An 18,535-nucleotide genomic window follows, 5' to 3' on the forward strand; every position below is an offset into this window, starting at 1 on the left:
CCTAAGTCTATGTCTGTCTGTCCTATGTGATAGCCACTAACTAGCTCCATGTGGATATTTAGATTTAAATTAATTAAAATGTGTCCACCAAAATTTATTGCCTCAGGCACACGAGCCACAATGTATGTTCAATTTCAGGTGACTACATCTTCCTAGTAGCTACTGAGTCGGACGCTGCAGAGAATGAAGTTTTCCATCATTACAGAAAATTCTATTGAGCAGTACTCGTCTATACTATTTTCAAAGAACCATGTACGTGTGTGTAGCTGTGGCAGACTAATAAATCCTCTGTGAGAGGATTCATTCTGTTACCTATTTTAAACTACATCTAATAAAATTATAATAGATAATTCCAATTACATATGCTGAACACTTATAACTAAAAAATGAATAGCTCCATGTCTTACCTGCATTCTTCAGGTGGTTTGAAGCTTTGCTTTCTAGAAATGAGAAATAGTAGTTCCTCAAGAAGTAAAGCAGGTCAAGTGCTAAATTCTATTAACTTTCAATCAACCTTTTCGAACCCTACTTCACTATGAAGACAGTGAGCTCCTTAATGGCAAAAGTCCTTTTTTACTCATACTGATCTGTTTAATACCCACTTATAGGCTCAGCACAAAGTGTGTGGTTTGTCAGATAAGGAATGAAGATGTTGCAAATACTATCTTCAATGACATTTTTATTATCCAGTTGGGAAGAACAGGATAAAAACAACAGTATGAAATATAATATCTAATAACTGACATGATTGCCACTTTTTATAGCAAAAATTACAATGATATGGGATACAGATAAGGAAAATATCAGAATGACAGCTTTATGAAAAAATGACTTGTGAATTTATCTTGTATACCGATAAGTGGTAATGAGTGGAAGAATCAGTATAAATATTGAAATAAAAAAAAAGCTCAAAAGCAAATAGTTTTATAAAACAGGAGACTGGTAGACAGAAATAAAAAATAACACTGTACAGGTAAATCAAGACCACTTATTGAAGAATCTAGCATGCCAGGATAAACTGTTATGTGCTGCCTTAAATACAAAGAAGTTTTCTGAGCAAACAGATAATGGCTTCCCCTAGATTTCTTTACCATAAAGAACACTAAAATGTCAAAGTAACTCAGTGGATGGCTGAAAATTTTAAAGAAAATATAATCACAAATATTTAATTATCTATTTTGTTATCTTTTAATTTACTTCATTAGATATGTCTAGAGATGTATATGTGCATATATTTGGGTGGAATATTTTCCCAATGTTTCAAGTTTTATAATTGTGAATAGTACAATTAGGAGGCATTTTTCAATCATTCTCATGATTATACAACAGATGGCCAAAGGCTTTTAAAGTCTTAATTATTATTTTTTTGCCAATTTCTCATTCCAATCTCATCTAAAGTGTCCTGCCTATTTCTAATTGAACATTTTATGGGGAGTGAAAAATATGTCCTTGGACTTTTCTACAGTTAATTAAAATGAATTTGAGATACAATTCTACCAAAGCACCATCGTTTATTTCTTATTTATACAGTCTTCAAATCATTAACATTTTATATCTGACTTTTCATGGAGCATGATGATATATTTCCTATTAGACTTATACTCAATATTCGGGATCATTTGGTCCAGATCTTTCATTTAACTGAGAAATCAAAGATCCAGTAACATAAAATGCTATGTTTATAGTGATATACTGGGGGTGCGAAAAAATGTATACACATGACTTGTATTCATCTTTTGTTATTGGTATGTATTGAGTATTACAATTTTAATAGTATTTTTTTCCTTTCTTAAAATGTGCATAAATTTTTTTTTGGTATCCTCTGTATCAGCTAAGACCACAACTCTAGACTCCTTTTGTCATTCCAATTCGTCTACAATTATCCCATGCCACTAATAGCCCACTATTATTCTCAGTAATTCATACTGGAAATATGTATTGAGACTGTTATACACACACACACACACACACACACACACACACACACACACACACACACATATCAGGCTCTGGGCTAGGCCCTTTCATGTACTACCTCTATTGTTTAAAATAATCATTCAAGGCAAATCGTTTCCGTACTTTTTCTGTACTTGACACTTGAAAAACCTGAGGCTCAGAGGAGTCCTGTAACTTGTCTATGGTCACATAGCTCTAACTGGTAGTACCACATCAGAATTTCTCACCCAGATCTAACTGCAAACTATAAGATTCTTTTTTCCACGCTTTGTCTTTCTAGGCTATAATAGCTTCTTCACTCTAGTTATCCCACAAGCAAATAACTTGAGTTGGGATTTTCAAAGTTCTTAGAAGTCTGAGTATCACACAAGTCTCAATTTATACTTGTTCTTAACTTCAACTAGTTAGCATACATATTGTATATATAATCTGTGAGACCAGTTTCTCGTTTATCGAATTCTGAAACTTAAATCATTTTGTTCCTTGGTTCTAACTAGCCATACCTAACCTCTGAATAATATATATATATATATATATATATATATATATATATATATATATATATATATAAATATATATATATTATATAATATATTATATAATATATATTATATATAATATATATATATATCTTATATATATATCTGATATATATATATATATATATATATATATATATCAGGATCATTACCTTCTATTATGCTTTTTATAATTGTTAAATGAAAAATTAGATATTACAAGTTTGTGTTCTTTATTACACGGAATCTTACTATTCTAAACCATTGAATTCTCCAGTAAATACTACAGTAATTTATCAATTGTAACATGCACACCACTAAGAAAAAAATTGCAAAAAAATAAACATTACTAGCTAAACTATGAAATATCTATTAGACATACTCATATTGCATATATGTTTGTTTAAAAAATGAGCATCTTAAAATTCAAACAAATATGGTGGTTTAAAATGGTTAACTTTTTATAATGTAAATGGTTAAATATATCAAAAAGGCTTCTTTTAAAAATCAAATTATCTATGTAAAAAAATCAAATCCTATTTTAAAAAGGAGCTAAAATTTCTAATTTTGGGGAAGTCAAAAAGATTCGTTTGTTTTTTTTAATCTCTAGTGTTTGATATAAATCTCTAGTGTTTGATATAAGAAAAGTAGAAAACCAGAAAAAAAGTCCTTATAATTCCCAAGTCTTGCTTACGTAGTAGTTTATATGCTCTTCCAACCCAATATCTCATCAAAGTTATTTTCAAAGCAGCAAAAATCAGTGGAGTGTTGATTTCCATTAGAGAAAAGAGAAAGATGACATAGAGAATAGAGCACAGAATAAAATACCATAGAATGAATCATTAGACAAAGCATTAGCACAAAGTATTATGTTCCTTCCAAACTACAATATAAAATTATTTCAGTCTATTCTATCTCTGTCACAGTTTTTTTTTAGCACATGTATTTGTTGGTCATGACCAAGCTGAGCAGAGAGTCAAATAATTGATGTTAATCTTTTAGAAGATATCTATTAAATTAATTAATAGGAATTACAGTGTTTAAATATGAATCTGCCATGTCAAAAAGTTAAAAAGATTGTGTTTTGAAATTCTATATAAAATATTTTACAGGTTTAAAAGTCAATGGCAGGTTTCTGGTATCAGCTCCAATACGTAATGGGCTTAGAAAACTTCACTTCCATCCTCACCACAAGAAAAAAAGTAAATTGAAAAGCAAAGCAATTTTCTTAGATTCATCAGAGAATTGAGGTCTCAAAGCAAATCATTACCCCAAAACCTGGAGAGAAAAATACAGAAAATCACAGCTGAGATCAGATTATTGGGAACAGAGGCCACTGAGTCATTAACTTATAGGAACACTTAAATATTAATTTGATGAATTGCTGGAGGCTGAGCATGGATAAGCTTGAGAGTTAAAAACTCTAGGGTCCCAATCTTGGTGGGGACCCTATACATTCATGGGTTTTACTTACAGGAACCCTATCAGGTTCTCTCAGTGAAGATCAGTGAAAAATTCTCTCCTTAAGTGAGGCTAGAAAGTAGGGATGTAGGATGGGAGAAAAGTAGCCATTTGGAAATACGTTCAGGAGAAAAGTCACAATTTAAAAAAAACAACACAAAAAACAGGGCGTTGTACATAACAAAAACCTGGCTTCAAAGGGAAGATATTTTACCAGAGCTTTCTCTGAACTGGATGGAAGGTCAACTAGTCAACTGCAGCCCCTTCTAGCCTTTCTGTCTCACTTAAGGGGAGGATAAAGAGAAGCTGAGAAACAGTCCTGGAGAGCACAGACCACAGATAAAAGCCCACTAAAAAGCCCACTAAAAAACTGAGATTTAATCATAACATTATAGAACAGTACCCACCCATGACATCTTATAAAAACATCAACAGGGTTCCAGCACAATAACAGTGGATTACAACTGAGAGGATTGCAAGACACACAGACTCTCTTTATGAAGATGTTCTTAGGGAAACTCCAAGAAAACGGGAAAAGAGCAAAACAAAACAAAAAGAAACTAAAGGAAACTAAAGCCTCTGGCACATACAGGTATAACAAACTTGGAACAGATCAGTTCCAGCCGCATTAGCATAAAATGTCACACCAAAAGCCTAACCACTCCATTTCTGTTTTCTAATATATCATATCTAGATTTCAAAAAAAAAAAAAAAAACGCAAAGCACACCAAAAAGCAAGGGAAAGAAAGTGTCTGAAGAGTACCAGACGAGTATCAGATCAGACTCAGATAGACAAAGATTTTGGAAATATCAGAGAAATTAAAATAGCTATAAGTAATATATTAAGGTCTTTAACGGAAATAGTTGACAACATGCAATAACATATAATAACATATAATAAGCATATAATAAGCAAAGAAATAGATACTCTAAGAAAGAAACAAAGGAAATACTTGAAATCAAAGGCACAGAAATGAAGAACGCCTTTGATGGCTCATCAGTATATTGGACATAGCTGAGGAAAGAAGCAATGACCCTGAAGATATGTCAACAGAAACTTCCCAAGTTGAAAGGCAAAGAAACAAAGAAAAAAATACTCCAGAAATCTTGAACAATTACAAAAGATGTAATATATGCATGATGGGAATCTCAGAATAACAAGAAGATAAAGAAGCTAGAGAATATTTGAATAATGGCTGGAACCCACAGATACCGGGATCTCAGGGAACATGAAGCAGTATAAATACCAAAAACACCTAGGCATATCATATTTGACTACAGAAAACCAAAGGTAAGGAGCATATCATCAAAAAAACCAGAGGATATAGAAAGCAACTTGCTACAGAGTAACAAGGCTAATAATTATATCAAATTTCTTGTCAGAAACCATGCAAACAATAAGAGAGTATAGTGAAGTGTTTACAGTGTTACAAGAAAAAAAAAACATCAACCAAGATTTCTGTATTCAGCGAAATTCTCCTTTGAACATGAAGTAGAAATAAATATTTTCTCAAACAAAAACTAAGGAAATTTGTTGCTAGTGGATATACCTTGTAAGAAATATTAAAAGAAGTTCTTCAGCAAGAAGAAAAGGATATAGATCAAAAAACCCAAATCTATATAATGAAAGGAATAAGTGAAGATACAATAAAGTATTTTATTTTTCTTATTTTAACAGACCGAATAGGTTATTGAAAATAATATTAAGAATATACTGTGTGATTTTAGCTTATAGAAAAGTAAAACTAAACACAGAAATATTACAAAGGATGGAGAGAGGAATTGGGGATACTTTGCTATAAGGTACCTATACCCATAAAGCAATATACTAGTACTTGAAAGTGGATGTAGATTAGTTGTAAACATATACTTTAAACTCTAAGGAAACCACAAAAATAAAATTTTAAGATGTACTATTGATTGCAAAGCACACCAAAAAGCAGTAGAGAACACAGAGTCACATAAAATGCTCAATTAAAACCAGAGAAGGCAGAAAGCGAAGGGATGACATAAAAGTAAACAGAGAGTATGTACTATGATTAGAAAACAGTTACAAATATAGTAGATATTAATCTAACTATACCAATAACCACTTTAAATGTGAGCGCTCTAATACACCAATTAAAAGAGACTGTCATGATGGGTTCAAACAAAGAAACAAACAAGCAAAAAACTCAAGACTCAACTCTGTGTTGCCTATAAGAAAACAATTTTAAATATAAAGACACTGATAGATTAAAAGTAAACGGATAAGAGAAAAACATTCCATGGTAACCCTAGGACATTACCAATTAAAACCACAATGAGAAATCATGATACACCTATTAAAATAGTTACAAACCCAAGAAACTGACACTGAAAATACCAAGTGCTGGTGAGTACGTGGAGCAACAGGAACTCTAATCCACTGCTGGTGAGCATAAAACGTGGTACAGCCACTCCAGAATGCAGTTTGGCAGTTTCTTACAAAACAAAACATACTCTAGCAGTAAGATTTAGATATCGCATTCCTAAGTATTTACCTAATTAGTTGAAAACTTGTAGCCACACAAAAAATCTACATGCAACTATTTATAACAGCTTTATAATTACTAAACCTTGGAATAAACCAAGATGTCTCTCAACAGGTAAGTGAATAAACAAACTGTGGTTTATCAATACAATGCAATAGTATTCAGTGATAAACAGAAACGAGCTTTTAAGCCACAAAAAGACATGGAGTAATCTTAAATGCATATGGACAAGTGAAAAAAGCCAGTCTGAAAAGGCTCCATAGAGGATGATTCCAACTATATGACATTCTGCAGAAGGTAAAACTATAGAGACAGTGTAAATATAAATGGTTACCAGGCGTTGGCCAGGGGGAGTGAAGAATAGATGGAGCACAGAGGATTTTTAGGGCCGTGAAACTTTGCTGCATTATGCTGTAATAGTGGATACATGACTCAATGTTACACATTTGTCAAAATCTATACTTTACAACACAACTAGTCAACCTTTATGTAAATTATGGATTACATTAATAATGTTATCAAGAGTGGTTCATTAGTTGTACCAAATGTAGCACACTAAAGCAAGATATTAATAAGAGCAGAGACTCTGGGGAAGAGAGGAGAATAATTTGGGTACCCTCAACTATATGCTCTATTTTTCTGTACATCTAAAACTGTTTAAAAAATTAAAGTCTATGAATTTAAAAATGAAGTCAAGGGAAGAAATTAGAACTCAGTTTGGCCCTAGTGAGCACAGAGAATCAATGAGAGTTCCTTCTATGGTAAAAGACAGAAACGAGTCTGCTGCTACTTTTGGACTCCATCCTGGGCTCTGAAATGCCAGGCTCTGTTCCCTTCTCGCCGTTAGCATTGCAAGTTACACATAGCTTAAAATAAAAATGTTTTCACTTTCTCTTCCATTTACTTGTTTTAACAATAAAGGTGACAATGTGAGACCGTACAAAGACTTTCCACACCAGCAAGAGATTTAGTTTTAACCTGATGAAAATAAATGAAACCCAATTCCTTATCAACTAGAAACTTAAAAGTTAAGATAAGCACTCCCGAAATCCCAGGTAGGATCCTAAGGGCATTCCATGCATTACTTAATTGAATCCTCAAAATAACTGTATGAACCAAGGGCAATAAATATTCCCACTTTGCAGATGAGGCAAATTGTGGCCTAAAGAGGTTAAATAAATCTCACAAGACGGAGGATCCATATTTCAAACCGGTCGATAGATTCAAAGTCTGTGTGACTGTGCCATGGTGCTTCTCAATTCTGGTATAAATTTATCGCAAAGAGTGTATTTCAATAACATTAAGCAAGAATCACCACAACAGTAGGACTAAGAGCACTAAGATATATAAAAATGCTCCAGTTTTTTGTCAATCTGGAATAAGAGTGACTGAATAGTTTTATAAGGAGGAGTGCTATCTGTGCAGAAATGTGTGTATGGGTCCATGTGTGTACATACATGTCTGTTTGTGTATTATAATGAGAAAGACACAGAACTAGAGAGAGAAAGAGAAGAAAGATTTTAAAACATTAAAAAAAAGTCTCCTTAATTCTGGATTATAATAATATTGAACAGGTCACCGAAGTACCACGACGTAACTTCTAACTGCTATACTGAGGGAGATTTATAAAGCTACAAATCTCATCTCTGTCTTCTTTCCAATTTACTCAGTGTGGAAAACGACATTGGCCTTCTAAAGCCTTACGTTTGGACCCCTTCCATCTTTGAGTCTCATGCTAGTGTTCCTGACCATTAAAATGAATACTTCAGTGTGGCTGGAACAGTGCTAGTAACCCAAGCCAAGCTTTATATGGCTTGTGCACTTGAAGAGGTTCATCTTGCCAGCAAGCTGACTTTGTTCAGAAGTATTAAATGGAAAGACTATAACATTCAAAGAAAGGCAAAGTTCACTGCGTAAGACCCCAATCATATGATGGAGCACAAAACCTCCAGAACTTTTACCATAATGTTTTATGAAACATATGCACACATTCACTGGAACAGAAGCCAATTCAAGTGGTTTGGAAGGTCAGTTCTCAGTCACCACATATGCACTATCTTTGTGAGAAATGTATACTATTTCAAAAGCATCTGGACCCAGAAGCTTCCTTTCCCAATTGTGTAGTTTATTATCAGTTCAGCAGTGTACTACATAGATTAAAAAAAAAAAAAAAAGTCACCTACTACAACACAATATAATTTGCTGCCAAACCATAACATTCAGTAAAATATTCCAATTTCAGTATCAACACATCTTTGTGTCATAGAATAAAAGGAATCACAGCGTCTAATTTTAAAAGGAAGTGCTACTTTAAGTGCGAGCAACACATATAAAACTTAAAAACAATTATTCTCAACTTCACAACCAAGTTTGAGAACTTTTGATGTTCATTGTTGTAACAGAAGCAAAAGACTCAATTCCTACATTTCAAAGAAAAGTGATGTAGAAATGGGCCTGATTAGAGCCAACTATAGGTATTATTCTGATGTTTCCAAAGTGCTCAAATTCTGTGAGCTATGATTCTCTTAAGGGGAACTATGATTCTCTTAAGGGGAAGGAAGTAAAGGTCCACTTTGCATGACAAAGGTCAGATTTCTGCAGGCAAATGAGACTTCTCTGGTTGACTGTTCCTAGATTGTCATTGTCTGGCTGGGTCCTAAGAGGTCAAGAGAGATTCCAAACAGTGTTCACTGCTGAAGGGACACCCCCGGGGCCACTGGTTAAGGTCATTAAGATTGTCTTACTCTGGTTGCAGCTTTACTTCCTTACATCTTTCTAATACACGTTGGCAATTTGGTACTAACTTAGGTTAAGAAGAAACTGAAAGTAGTAGTATATGCAAATCAAAAGATGGAATCCACTTACCCAACAACTCTTTTAAATCTAAGATTCAGTTCAATGAAATTCAAGTAGACCACAGGGGATGATAATCAGGCCCCAATGGGAAAGCTTGACTCTATCACAGCTATCCTGGTATTTACATGATATGATCAACGGCCACTACTCTAGATTTCATTTAATGTAGCTTTATGTGTAAATTATCTTAAACAGTCTCCCCAGTCACCACATATGTTTAATTACGGTAATTTTGTTCACTTTCTTTTGTAATAACTATGCAGTCCTAAAATACAACAAACATAGAAGTAAAAATTATCATTTGACTGTATTTCCTGGCTCTTCTATTTAGTGCAAATATACATCTAAATTTTTCTCACAGTGGATTGGAAAAACACCAAATGGATTATATTTATCAAACTTGGAAGAGTTCTGCCTATTTGTAATTAATGAAGGGTATCTCTAAGCATTTTAGATAATGTGTGGAAAACATCTGTATTTAATTATAGCATATTTCTTTAGACAAATGGAAATTGAATTAAGGAATATTTTGAAACCTCTACAGATATATAAAAGTATTAAGGGTTGTTCAAGAACTTTATTGGTACAATGCTAGAAAATGTTTGGTTTTTACAGATCAACAACCTGAAACTTCAAAAGTATCAGATTTTCAATATAAAGGGAAGAAATTGGAAATACTGGGCAAACACAGAAAATATAAAAGATAAGGCTGTATCTTTTCTGTTATTATACATCATAGAGATACAGAAAATGTCTTTCATATTAGTACAGATTTGAATAAAATTCTGTAACATAGATCCTGAGCAGGATTTCTCTTTGAATTTTGTTGTGGATTGAGAATTTCTCTAAGAATAAATTAACAGCTTGCTATTCATTCTTCACAGGGAAAAAATCCTAAACTGTTCTCATGGAAACAGTGGGACACAAAGAATGGGTTTTTAGTACTTGTCCTACAGTATTGAAAAGAAGTCAGATTTTTTTCTAGATGCTGACTGGTTCCAAATGCCACTTCTTGTCAAAGTCAGTGTCATTTCTGCAGTCAGTTTTCAATCTCCCAGTGGTAAGAATATATTCAAAGGCTGTGTGCACAGCAGGGTAGACGTCTTTCTTTGTGAATGTAACTATATCACTCATCAGTAACCTCCTGCCATAAGGGGGACCTGTGTTTTCTTTCCTTTTAGTGACTCTGTGGGCTCTTGAATGCCAGTTACTGCCCTGAGACCTGGGGCAATATTCGCATAATCTCTGTCAATAGTTCCTACACATGCCATTGGTGCAACTGAATGTCAAGACTGCAGGTCAAAGACTTCACATTCTAAAATTCATGACCTTTATGGATCAATTTTCATAAACTATACTCGATGTTTTGGAAATACATGGAAGCGCACTCTGCTTTCTTCCTTTTATCCCAGATAAGTTTATTTATATAAAAGGCAATCTGATTTGTAGATAATAGTGTGAAATTCTGATACAATACATAAAACTCACTCTTTCCCTTGCACACCCTTTTTGAAGTATTTTACGTCTTGAAGCATTTTACTGTAGAAATCTAATAGTAGAAAAACACAGACATCTTTGGGCTATTAAAAGAAAAGGTCATGGATTGCTTTGTAATACTTGACTGTAGGTAATACATTCTTATTCATTTTTAAATCTTCATTATGCTGCAGGTAAATTATATGACAGAAAGTAACTTGAGCATGTTTTTATAATCTATATCCATTTTAGTTATTCACAATTGCTTGGGAAAATGAATATAATTATTTGAAATCATTGTCATATACAAATTACATAGATCTATACTTCTTCAAGTAGACTTGAGTAAAATACAATGGATCAAACTATCTTCTCTGAATATCTTTTCAGATCAACTGTGGATAGAATTTTTTTTTTTTTTTAATTTACAACTTTCTCTAAAGAGCCAGATTTGGAAAACATCATAAGATTTAGAACACAATGTATACACAGGCTATTATTTATGCTTATATCTTGATAAAGTTTAAATATACTTATTGTAGAGGGAAGAGCATATAACATGTAAAATACTGGGGGTGCCAAAAAGTGTATACACATGACTTGATTTCATCTTTTGTTATCGGTATATATTATTACAATTTTAATACAGTTTTTTCCTTTCTTAAAATGTGTATACATTTTTTTGGCACCCTCTGTATATAGCACAAGGCAGAAATAGGAGAAGATGGGAAAACAAACACAGGCCTTAAAGCCACAGGGCTGCTTACTAAATTCCAAATCGAAGCTTCATTGCCCCAATTCCCCTAAGCAAATTTTCATAGAATTACACGAGATTATTAGGTATAAAACTTCACTCTGAGTTCTCCTATAATGAGTGAGACATTAGGCAAGTCACTTACTCAGAAGGTAGCTTTGGCATTATCTGTTTTCACCACTTAAACAATTAAAATTTAAGGTTTTTAGAATGTGTGAGGAAAAAGAAGTTATTCCCACTTTTATAGGAAATGATTGAGGTTCAATAGAAAAATCAGATAAATGGTGACAATGATAGAATTCCTCATTAATGGAGAAAATTTAAATTTCTTGAGAAATCAAATTTCTATTTTTCGTAATTCTCCTGTTTACTACTAATAGGCTAGTTCGTCTAAAATTCACACGTGATAAACTTTGAAGTTAAAAAGGTATTTGGATTATATACTGAATATACTGATATAGACCCAGAGGTGTGTGTGTGTGTGTGTGTGTGTGTGTGTGTGTGTGTGTGTATGCGCACCCCTCCCCCCCACATATCTGTTTATGCTGAGGGCAGGGGTGCACAGGGCATATCAGCTATGACTCACATCCTCTGACATTCCCCTGAGGCATGGCAAAATGAAACTACAGGTATGTTATGGAAAAGCAAGTGGAATCTTCTTGTTTCGCCAACTTACCAGTTTTTCGAAGTGGGAAATCGTCCTTTGCATCTTGTGCTCCTGGTAATGTGTATTTGTAGGATGGAGATGTTCCACTCAGGGGTGGAGAGCTTTGATCCAATGACGTGTGGTGGGCAGCCCTACAAAAGAGAAGAGGGTTCACCTTTGTCTCCAGAGTTTTACTGCCCGGTGGTCAGCAGTAATCAGACACACGTGCTGCACACGTGTGTCAGCTGTGTTTATATTTAGTGTGTACAAACCACAGCCTCCCGTGACCAAGTTCACTTCAGCGGTATGTTACTGAATGATGTGGGATTCCCAAGCATGCCCACTGTATGTTTGGTTATACAGAAAGTATGTGTTACGAAAAGAGAGAATTCACCAAGAGCCTAAGTTTTGAAAATCTGACACTATTGTGTATGCTTTCTTAAGGGCCATGGTTGTGAAAAAGTCATCATCTGAAACTTTTTAGTCAACGGTATAGACTAAAAACTTAAAGAAGGATTTCATTTTAAAAAATTGCTAGATCACACATAAAAGTACTTCATATGAGGGTGGCTTTTCTGCTGAAGAAAACTCACGAGCCTCAGGTCCCTTCTGACTGCGACGGCAGTGCCAAGGTAAAGACTAGAGATAACATCGTTATTCCGTACGAAACTAATTTCTCACAATATTTTCTCCTTCTTACATAAATCCAGTGAAGGAGATGTGACTGCATTACCGGAGAATAGTTTACAGGACTGAACAGAGACTAACCAGCAGGTAGAAACATCTATACTTATATATGAAGAAAACAATGGGTAGGGCATGGTATCACCACCAAGGTGATTACGGTATTATTTGAGTCACACATTCTCAAGAATTACCTGGTTTAGAATATTTCATCTAGCTATAACTGGCAAAACAAGTATTAAATTCAGATTCCATAAGTTAATGATTTACGGTTGTCTGGAGTTGGACCCTGCTAAATTGAGATTCAGTACTAAAAAGGATTGCTAAGTAACATTTGAGAGTCATGATTAATAAAGCCAAGGGAACAGCTAAAGAATTTTCAGCTGACTAGTTGTTTGCGTGTAGTTGCTTCCCATTTAAAAACAAACAAAAAAAAACGTATTATCTCTTCTGCAAACAGGCTTTAACTTAGAAAGAATGTGAATTGGTTATTAATTATGTATGTAATTTTAAGTAATAAAACTAGTTTTCAAAATACTTTGTGATGACTGAACATTTGAAAATTTTCTTCAGGGACTGGTTTCTCAAGTGAACTGACATGCATGATAGGAATTATGTAAACCATTAAAAAGTATTTACATAGCATTCTGGAATCTGCCTCAGTTACCTTCTTTTTAGGATTTAGAGAACGGCAGATACTTATAAAATAGAATTGTAAGTATAATAACACTTTAAATAGAACTCCTGAGATACCTACAATTTCAGTGTAACAGTGTAATCAGATATTTTACTCTCTTACCTTTATGATGTGAGGGATTAAAAAATATGTAAGTTTAAAATCCTATGGTCATTCAGCAAACATTTATAAAATGAGAGAAATGAAACTATTATCTATTAGTCTATTATCCAAACATGTTTTACCTATCAGTTTTTGTCCTGATTTTTAAAAACACCACACCCTTTATATTTTACAGAAAGAATAGTATATTGCATAGTATCTCATTCCTGGACTTAGGGAAACGTGGTTCTAAAAACTGTAATACCACAGTGTATAGTTTTATCAGCTTGTGTATCAGAAGTCAATCTACTCTCATTTTACAGGGTGGGAAGAAATAAGGTGATATGGTCAGGGTTAAACTAGCTACTGAAGACTTGGATTTATTTATTTAGTTACCTCCCTTCTCTTATATTCCCTTCCCTTGTCTTCCTTCCTTCCTTTTTTTTTTTTTTTTCTTTTTTTTTTTTTTTTGTCGTAAATGAAAAATCTTCTGGCCTTTTAAAAACAGCTCAAATCTCCATCTTATTTAAGCCAAGTAAAATAAAATCTCAACCTGCCAAATCTTCAGAAATTATTGTAAAGATATCAGATGCACCATCTGAGGATAGAAAAATGCAAAATACAGATCAATTTCTACGCCCCACCCCACATTTGTCAAAGTTACTCATTCAGCAAGAACATATATCCTTCCTGCCCCACAAGATGGTACCTGCTAACATTTATTAAGCCCTGTTCTCTCTTACACCCTTTACCGTATTATTCCATAGGTCCTTTCCAGAAAGCCTAGAGGGCTAGTACTGTTATTATCCCCTTCTTACAGAGAAGGAAACTAGATGTTAGAGAAGTCAAGCACCTTGCCCACAGCCACAGAGCTGAGAACTGGCAAGCCCCAGATCTGTGTTCAGGTAGGCTGAATATACAACCTGTGTTCTTTACCCCAGTAATGAAAACAGCCAAACACTGAACATACGTGTACCAGAGCTTGGGATGGCGGCTCACGGAATGATTTTTTCCATTAGTTGGAGTGTCTTTCGTTGCTGATTTGCTCAACAGGAATTCTTGAAGCTTCTGCTTTACTTCTGTACTTGCCACTGCCCCTGAAATACACACATATAGAAACAGATGTTCATTTGGGGTTTTGTCCTTTCATGACTCTAAAGTATTTAGCAAAACTTAAGAAGTAGCACAACTGGACACAGCATAGGGAATTTTCATTATTAAAAGAAAAAACCAGAGTCTAAACAGGCTTTAGAAAATGGCATAGTAATGTTTTGTAATTACAATTAAACCGTCAATTTTCAAAAGAGCTTTGATGATTTTTTAAATTATTTTTTCAAAGAGGCGTCCTAGAATTAATACTAATTTTTTCTAAGTTTAAAAAAAATACTGCTGAGGAACAAAACACTACCTTTAACAAATCAAGACATCTTGGGGAACCATATAAGCAATTAAACATTAAATGATGTTTTCTGAATCACTATCTTGAAAAACTTTTAAAAAATTCTTTTGAGCATTAAACAAGTAAATATTGCTGACAATTCCAGTTCACGTCACCCAATTTTAAATTTTAAATTTTGCTACATCTTGATTTTGAACTGACCTCATACAGGGGAATTATTTGGATCTGTCTCCCTCTTGTGGATAGTTTTTTTTTTTTTTTTTTTGTACAAATGTTCTGCCTTAAGTCTTCCCCAAAGTCTTGGTACTCAAACATTAAACGGAGGCAAGGCTTGACTTACAGAACAATTATTACCTGAGCCAGATCAAGGCACAAGGTTTGATCGACAAATATGGTGAATGTTTAAATTAAAAGAAAAAAAATTATTACAGTAAAAGACACATTGCTATTAATTTCCCTCAAAATACTCCTCCTTGCTTCGAACACACTTATCCCATCATTCCTGCCACTTTCTGAAGCAGTTCTGGAAGTCCTCTTTAGTGAGTGTCTTTAGTTGTGCTGTCGTGGCTGCCTCGATGTCCTGAATCAATTCAAACATTTATCTTTCATGGTCGTTTTGACTTTGGGGAAGAGCCACCAGTTGGCACCGGTGAATGAGGTGGATGAGGACACATCGTAATAATTTTATTTGACAGAAATTGCCATATACCTGAAGCAATGTGTGACATGGAGCACTGTCATGATGGAGGATAAAGTAAAGACACTCACAAAAGAGGACTTCCAGAACTGCTTCAGAAACTGGCAAGAACGATGGGATAATTGTGTTTGAAGTGGGGGGGGTGGGTAATATTTTGAGGGAGATGTATGGCAATGTGTCTTTTACTGTAATATTTTTTTTTTGTAAACATTCACTGTATTTTTTTTTAATCACACCTAGTATAGTGAGGAAATGTGGAAGTAAGGTTATTAAACAGCATGGCATAGCTAGATTGCTGTACTATAATATTATTTTTAAAATTTGAAACAACAGAAATTAGTATCTTTGCCAAACAATGCCATGTTTACTTCCTGAGATACTTTGCAGACTGAATGCAGAGAGCTGATACGTGAAGTGAAAGCTTTCCATTTGGGGCTGTAATTTATTCATTTAGTTAAATGCAGACAATTTTGACAAGTTTAATTCCACTCTTTATCACGCGTCTTTCTGCATGGTGATCCGCTAGAGATGAGGGAAGAGAGCCCAAGTGTTACCGTGGTGCCTCTTACTTTCTCGTCCTCTATCCTTGCCTCTGAGAGGAGGAAGTTGCTGCTCTCTGCGATGCCTCTCTACTTCCTGTTCTTGCCTCTGCTGCTCCAGTTTCTGCTCCTTTTCTAGGAGTTCTTGTTGCTGTTTTATGGCTAGAAGTTCCTGTTGCAACTTGCGAGAAGAGAAAGACATGAGAGTGTGCAATTTCTTCAGGCTTCATAGTCATCACTGACCAAATCAAAATGTTACGAGCTTTTGGAACTTGTTTAGTTTACATTTTTACCCACTTTTCTGGTAAATTATTGAAATCTAAAGACAACCAACCAACACCATAGGCGGTCTTAATGTCACCCATAAGCCAGTTTTCAGGTGGTTTCATTACCTGTTCCACCCCGTCAAAAATCATTACCAAATTCACTCAGACCTTTAGTTTCCTGAGTAACTTTTCTTTGTAATCTGAAATATGTGAAAGACGCAAAGGCAGCAAAGGCAGGAACTGCTCAGAAGTCTACTATACCAAGTCTCTCTTATTATAAATAATCAATTAAAATCTTCATTTCTTATCCCAAGAAATGGTATGAAAATCATCAAACTTAATAGAACAGTGATAAATGATACAATTTGGGGGAAGTCTACCTGAAATAGAATGAATTGTTAACAATTTCAAAACCTTACAGAGGAGGTTCTTAATAGATTAATGCAATCTGTATATCCATAATAGGGCCTTTTCTCAAAACAGCAAAAGTCTGGTTTGTTCATCCAGCACACAAAAACCTTCAGGTTAGAGAGATTGGTCAAGAAGAAATCACTTCCATTAAATAGCACTTTGATGCACTATTGTTTATTTGTCTGCATCCCTTGAATTTACTTCCAAACAATGAATAACATAAATATGAACCATTCTTAATAACCATTGCAAGAAAACAGTTTTCTCTTAGACTAAGAAATAGACATCAATAAATAATGTTAAATGTACCCACTGAGGGATAACTAAAGACTCTGATTTCTACTTAGATTCTGGCATTACTAGATTTGAAATCTAGACAACTTACTAAACTAATCAGAGCCTTGGTACCTCATATGTAAGACAGAGAAATAATTGCCCTCACACATCATGTTCATAATGTACATGTAATTTAATTTGTAAGTTTGAACCGTACTCATTTTAAGTATTATTTCTCTTTTTAATTCTCAATAGTAATGCAGTTAGTACAATTTTCTGTTTATATTAGATAAGTACCTAAAACTACAAAATTTATGCTCAGAAGTAATAGAATAAAAATAAAGGGCTTTGTGGAATGGCATCACAGTTACTCTGGAGCAACAGGAAGCCAACTCTGTATGTTAACCATGATAGCCTCACCACTTCCAGAAGGATACGGTGAGAAGCATTTCTGGTTACTTTCCATATTAAAATATTTGGTGTTTTAGCTTTGATACCCTAGTCCTGCATTGGGTGTTTTAAAATATTTCATTGCAACAGAAAAATTCATAACTTTGCTTAAACTCTGCCTTAAGTGTTAATTCTATACAAATACTAGGATCGGTCAAATGAATTCAGTGCTTCACCCAAAACACCAATGGAATTGAAATTTAGTCTATCTTAGAATCTAGAAACAAACAATTTAATTTCCATAACTACCATTCATCATCGAAGATTTGCAGGAATGAAGTTGAAAAAAATAGAAAGAAACAAAAAATTTAAAAAAAATCGAAACAAAATTTCACCCCTCCAGTTTCAGATGTTTTGGTCTGGGGGACAGGCAGGAAGGTGTGACAGCTTTGGAGACAGATAAGGTGGGACTACAACTACTGGAACCACCACTTACTAGCTGTGTGGCCTTGGGCAAGTTAAAGCATTTCTCTCTGCCTCAGCTAACTAAGTGGAAAAATGGGTAATAATATCTGACTCATCTACTGTAAGTAAAGCACCATGCATTGCGTCTTCCCCATGAAAAGAAAATCTAAATGAACGTTAAAAGCATCAATTTGTAGGCTTACTCATAAAAAATGTAAAATAATTTAAAAAAACAAAAACAACTTCTTAAAACTAAAGTGAAATTTTAAGTGTCTTTAGCGTCTGAGAAAACAACTTATTATTTTGGAAAATCATTTCAAAATCTAAATTTTCCTTTTAGCTACTTCAGAATCATTTTTTTCTTACCTCAAGAAACTCCTCTTTTCCAATATTTTTCAGATGTCAGTAAACCTACTATGTTATTTTGTTTGGGTCAAATTAACAATGACC

General features: G+C 34.0%; 1 protein-coding gene across 32 annotated transcripts in view; it reads right to left on the reverse strand.

Moving 5' to 3' along the window:
* Positions 1-18,535, reverse strand: part of HDAC9 (histone deacetylase 9) — an 857,167-nt gene that overhangs the window by 376,692 nt on the left and 461,940 nt on the right. For 13 of the 32 annotated variants that reach the window (XR_013995394.1, XM_081080311.1, XM_081080281.1 and 10 more), the window contains 3 exons: positions 16,308-16,458; positions 14,613-14,739; positions 12,211-12,332 (listed from right to left, as the gene is read on the reverse strand). Coding sequence is in view for 31 of the 32 variants with exons in the window: in XM_081080311.1 (XP_080936437.1) it covers positions 12,211-12,332; positions 14,613-14,739; positions 16,308-16,458 (400 nt within the window). In the remaining variant the exon portion in view is untranslated. The remainder of the gene's footprint in view (positions 1-12,210; positions 12,333-14,612; positions 14,740-16,307; positions 16,459-18,535) is intronic. The other 19 variants (XM_081080282.1, XM_081080306.1, XM_081080310.1 and 16 more) reach the window with 3 other exon arrangements.

The sequence above is a fragment of the Rhinolophus hipposideros genome (genome assembly GCF_964194185.1).
Source record: "Rhinolophus hipposideros genome assembly, chromosome: 18".
NCBI lineage: Eukaryota > Metazoa > Chordata > Mammalia > Chiroptera > Rhinolophidae > Rhinolophus > Rhinolophus hipposideros.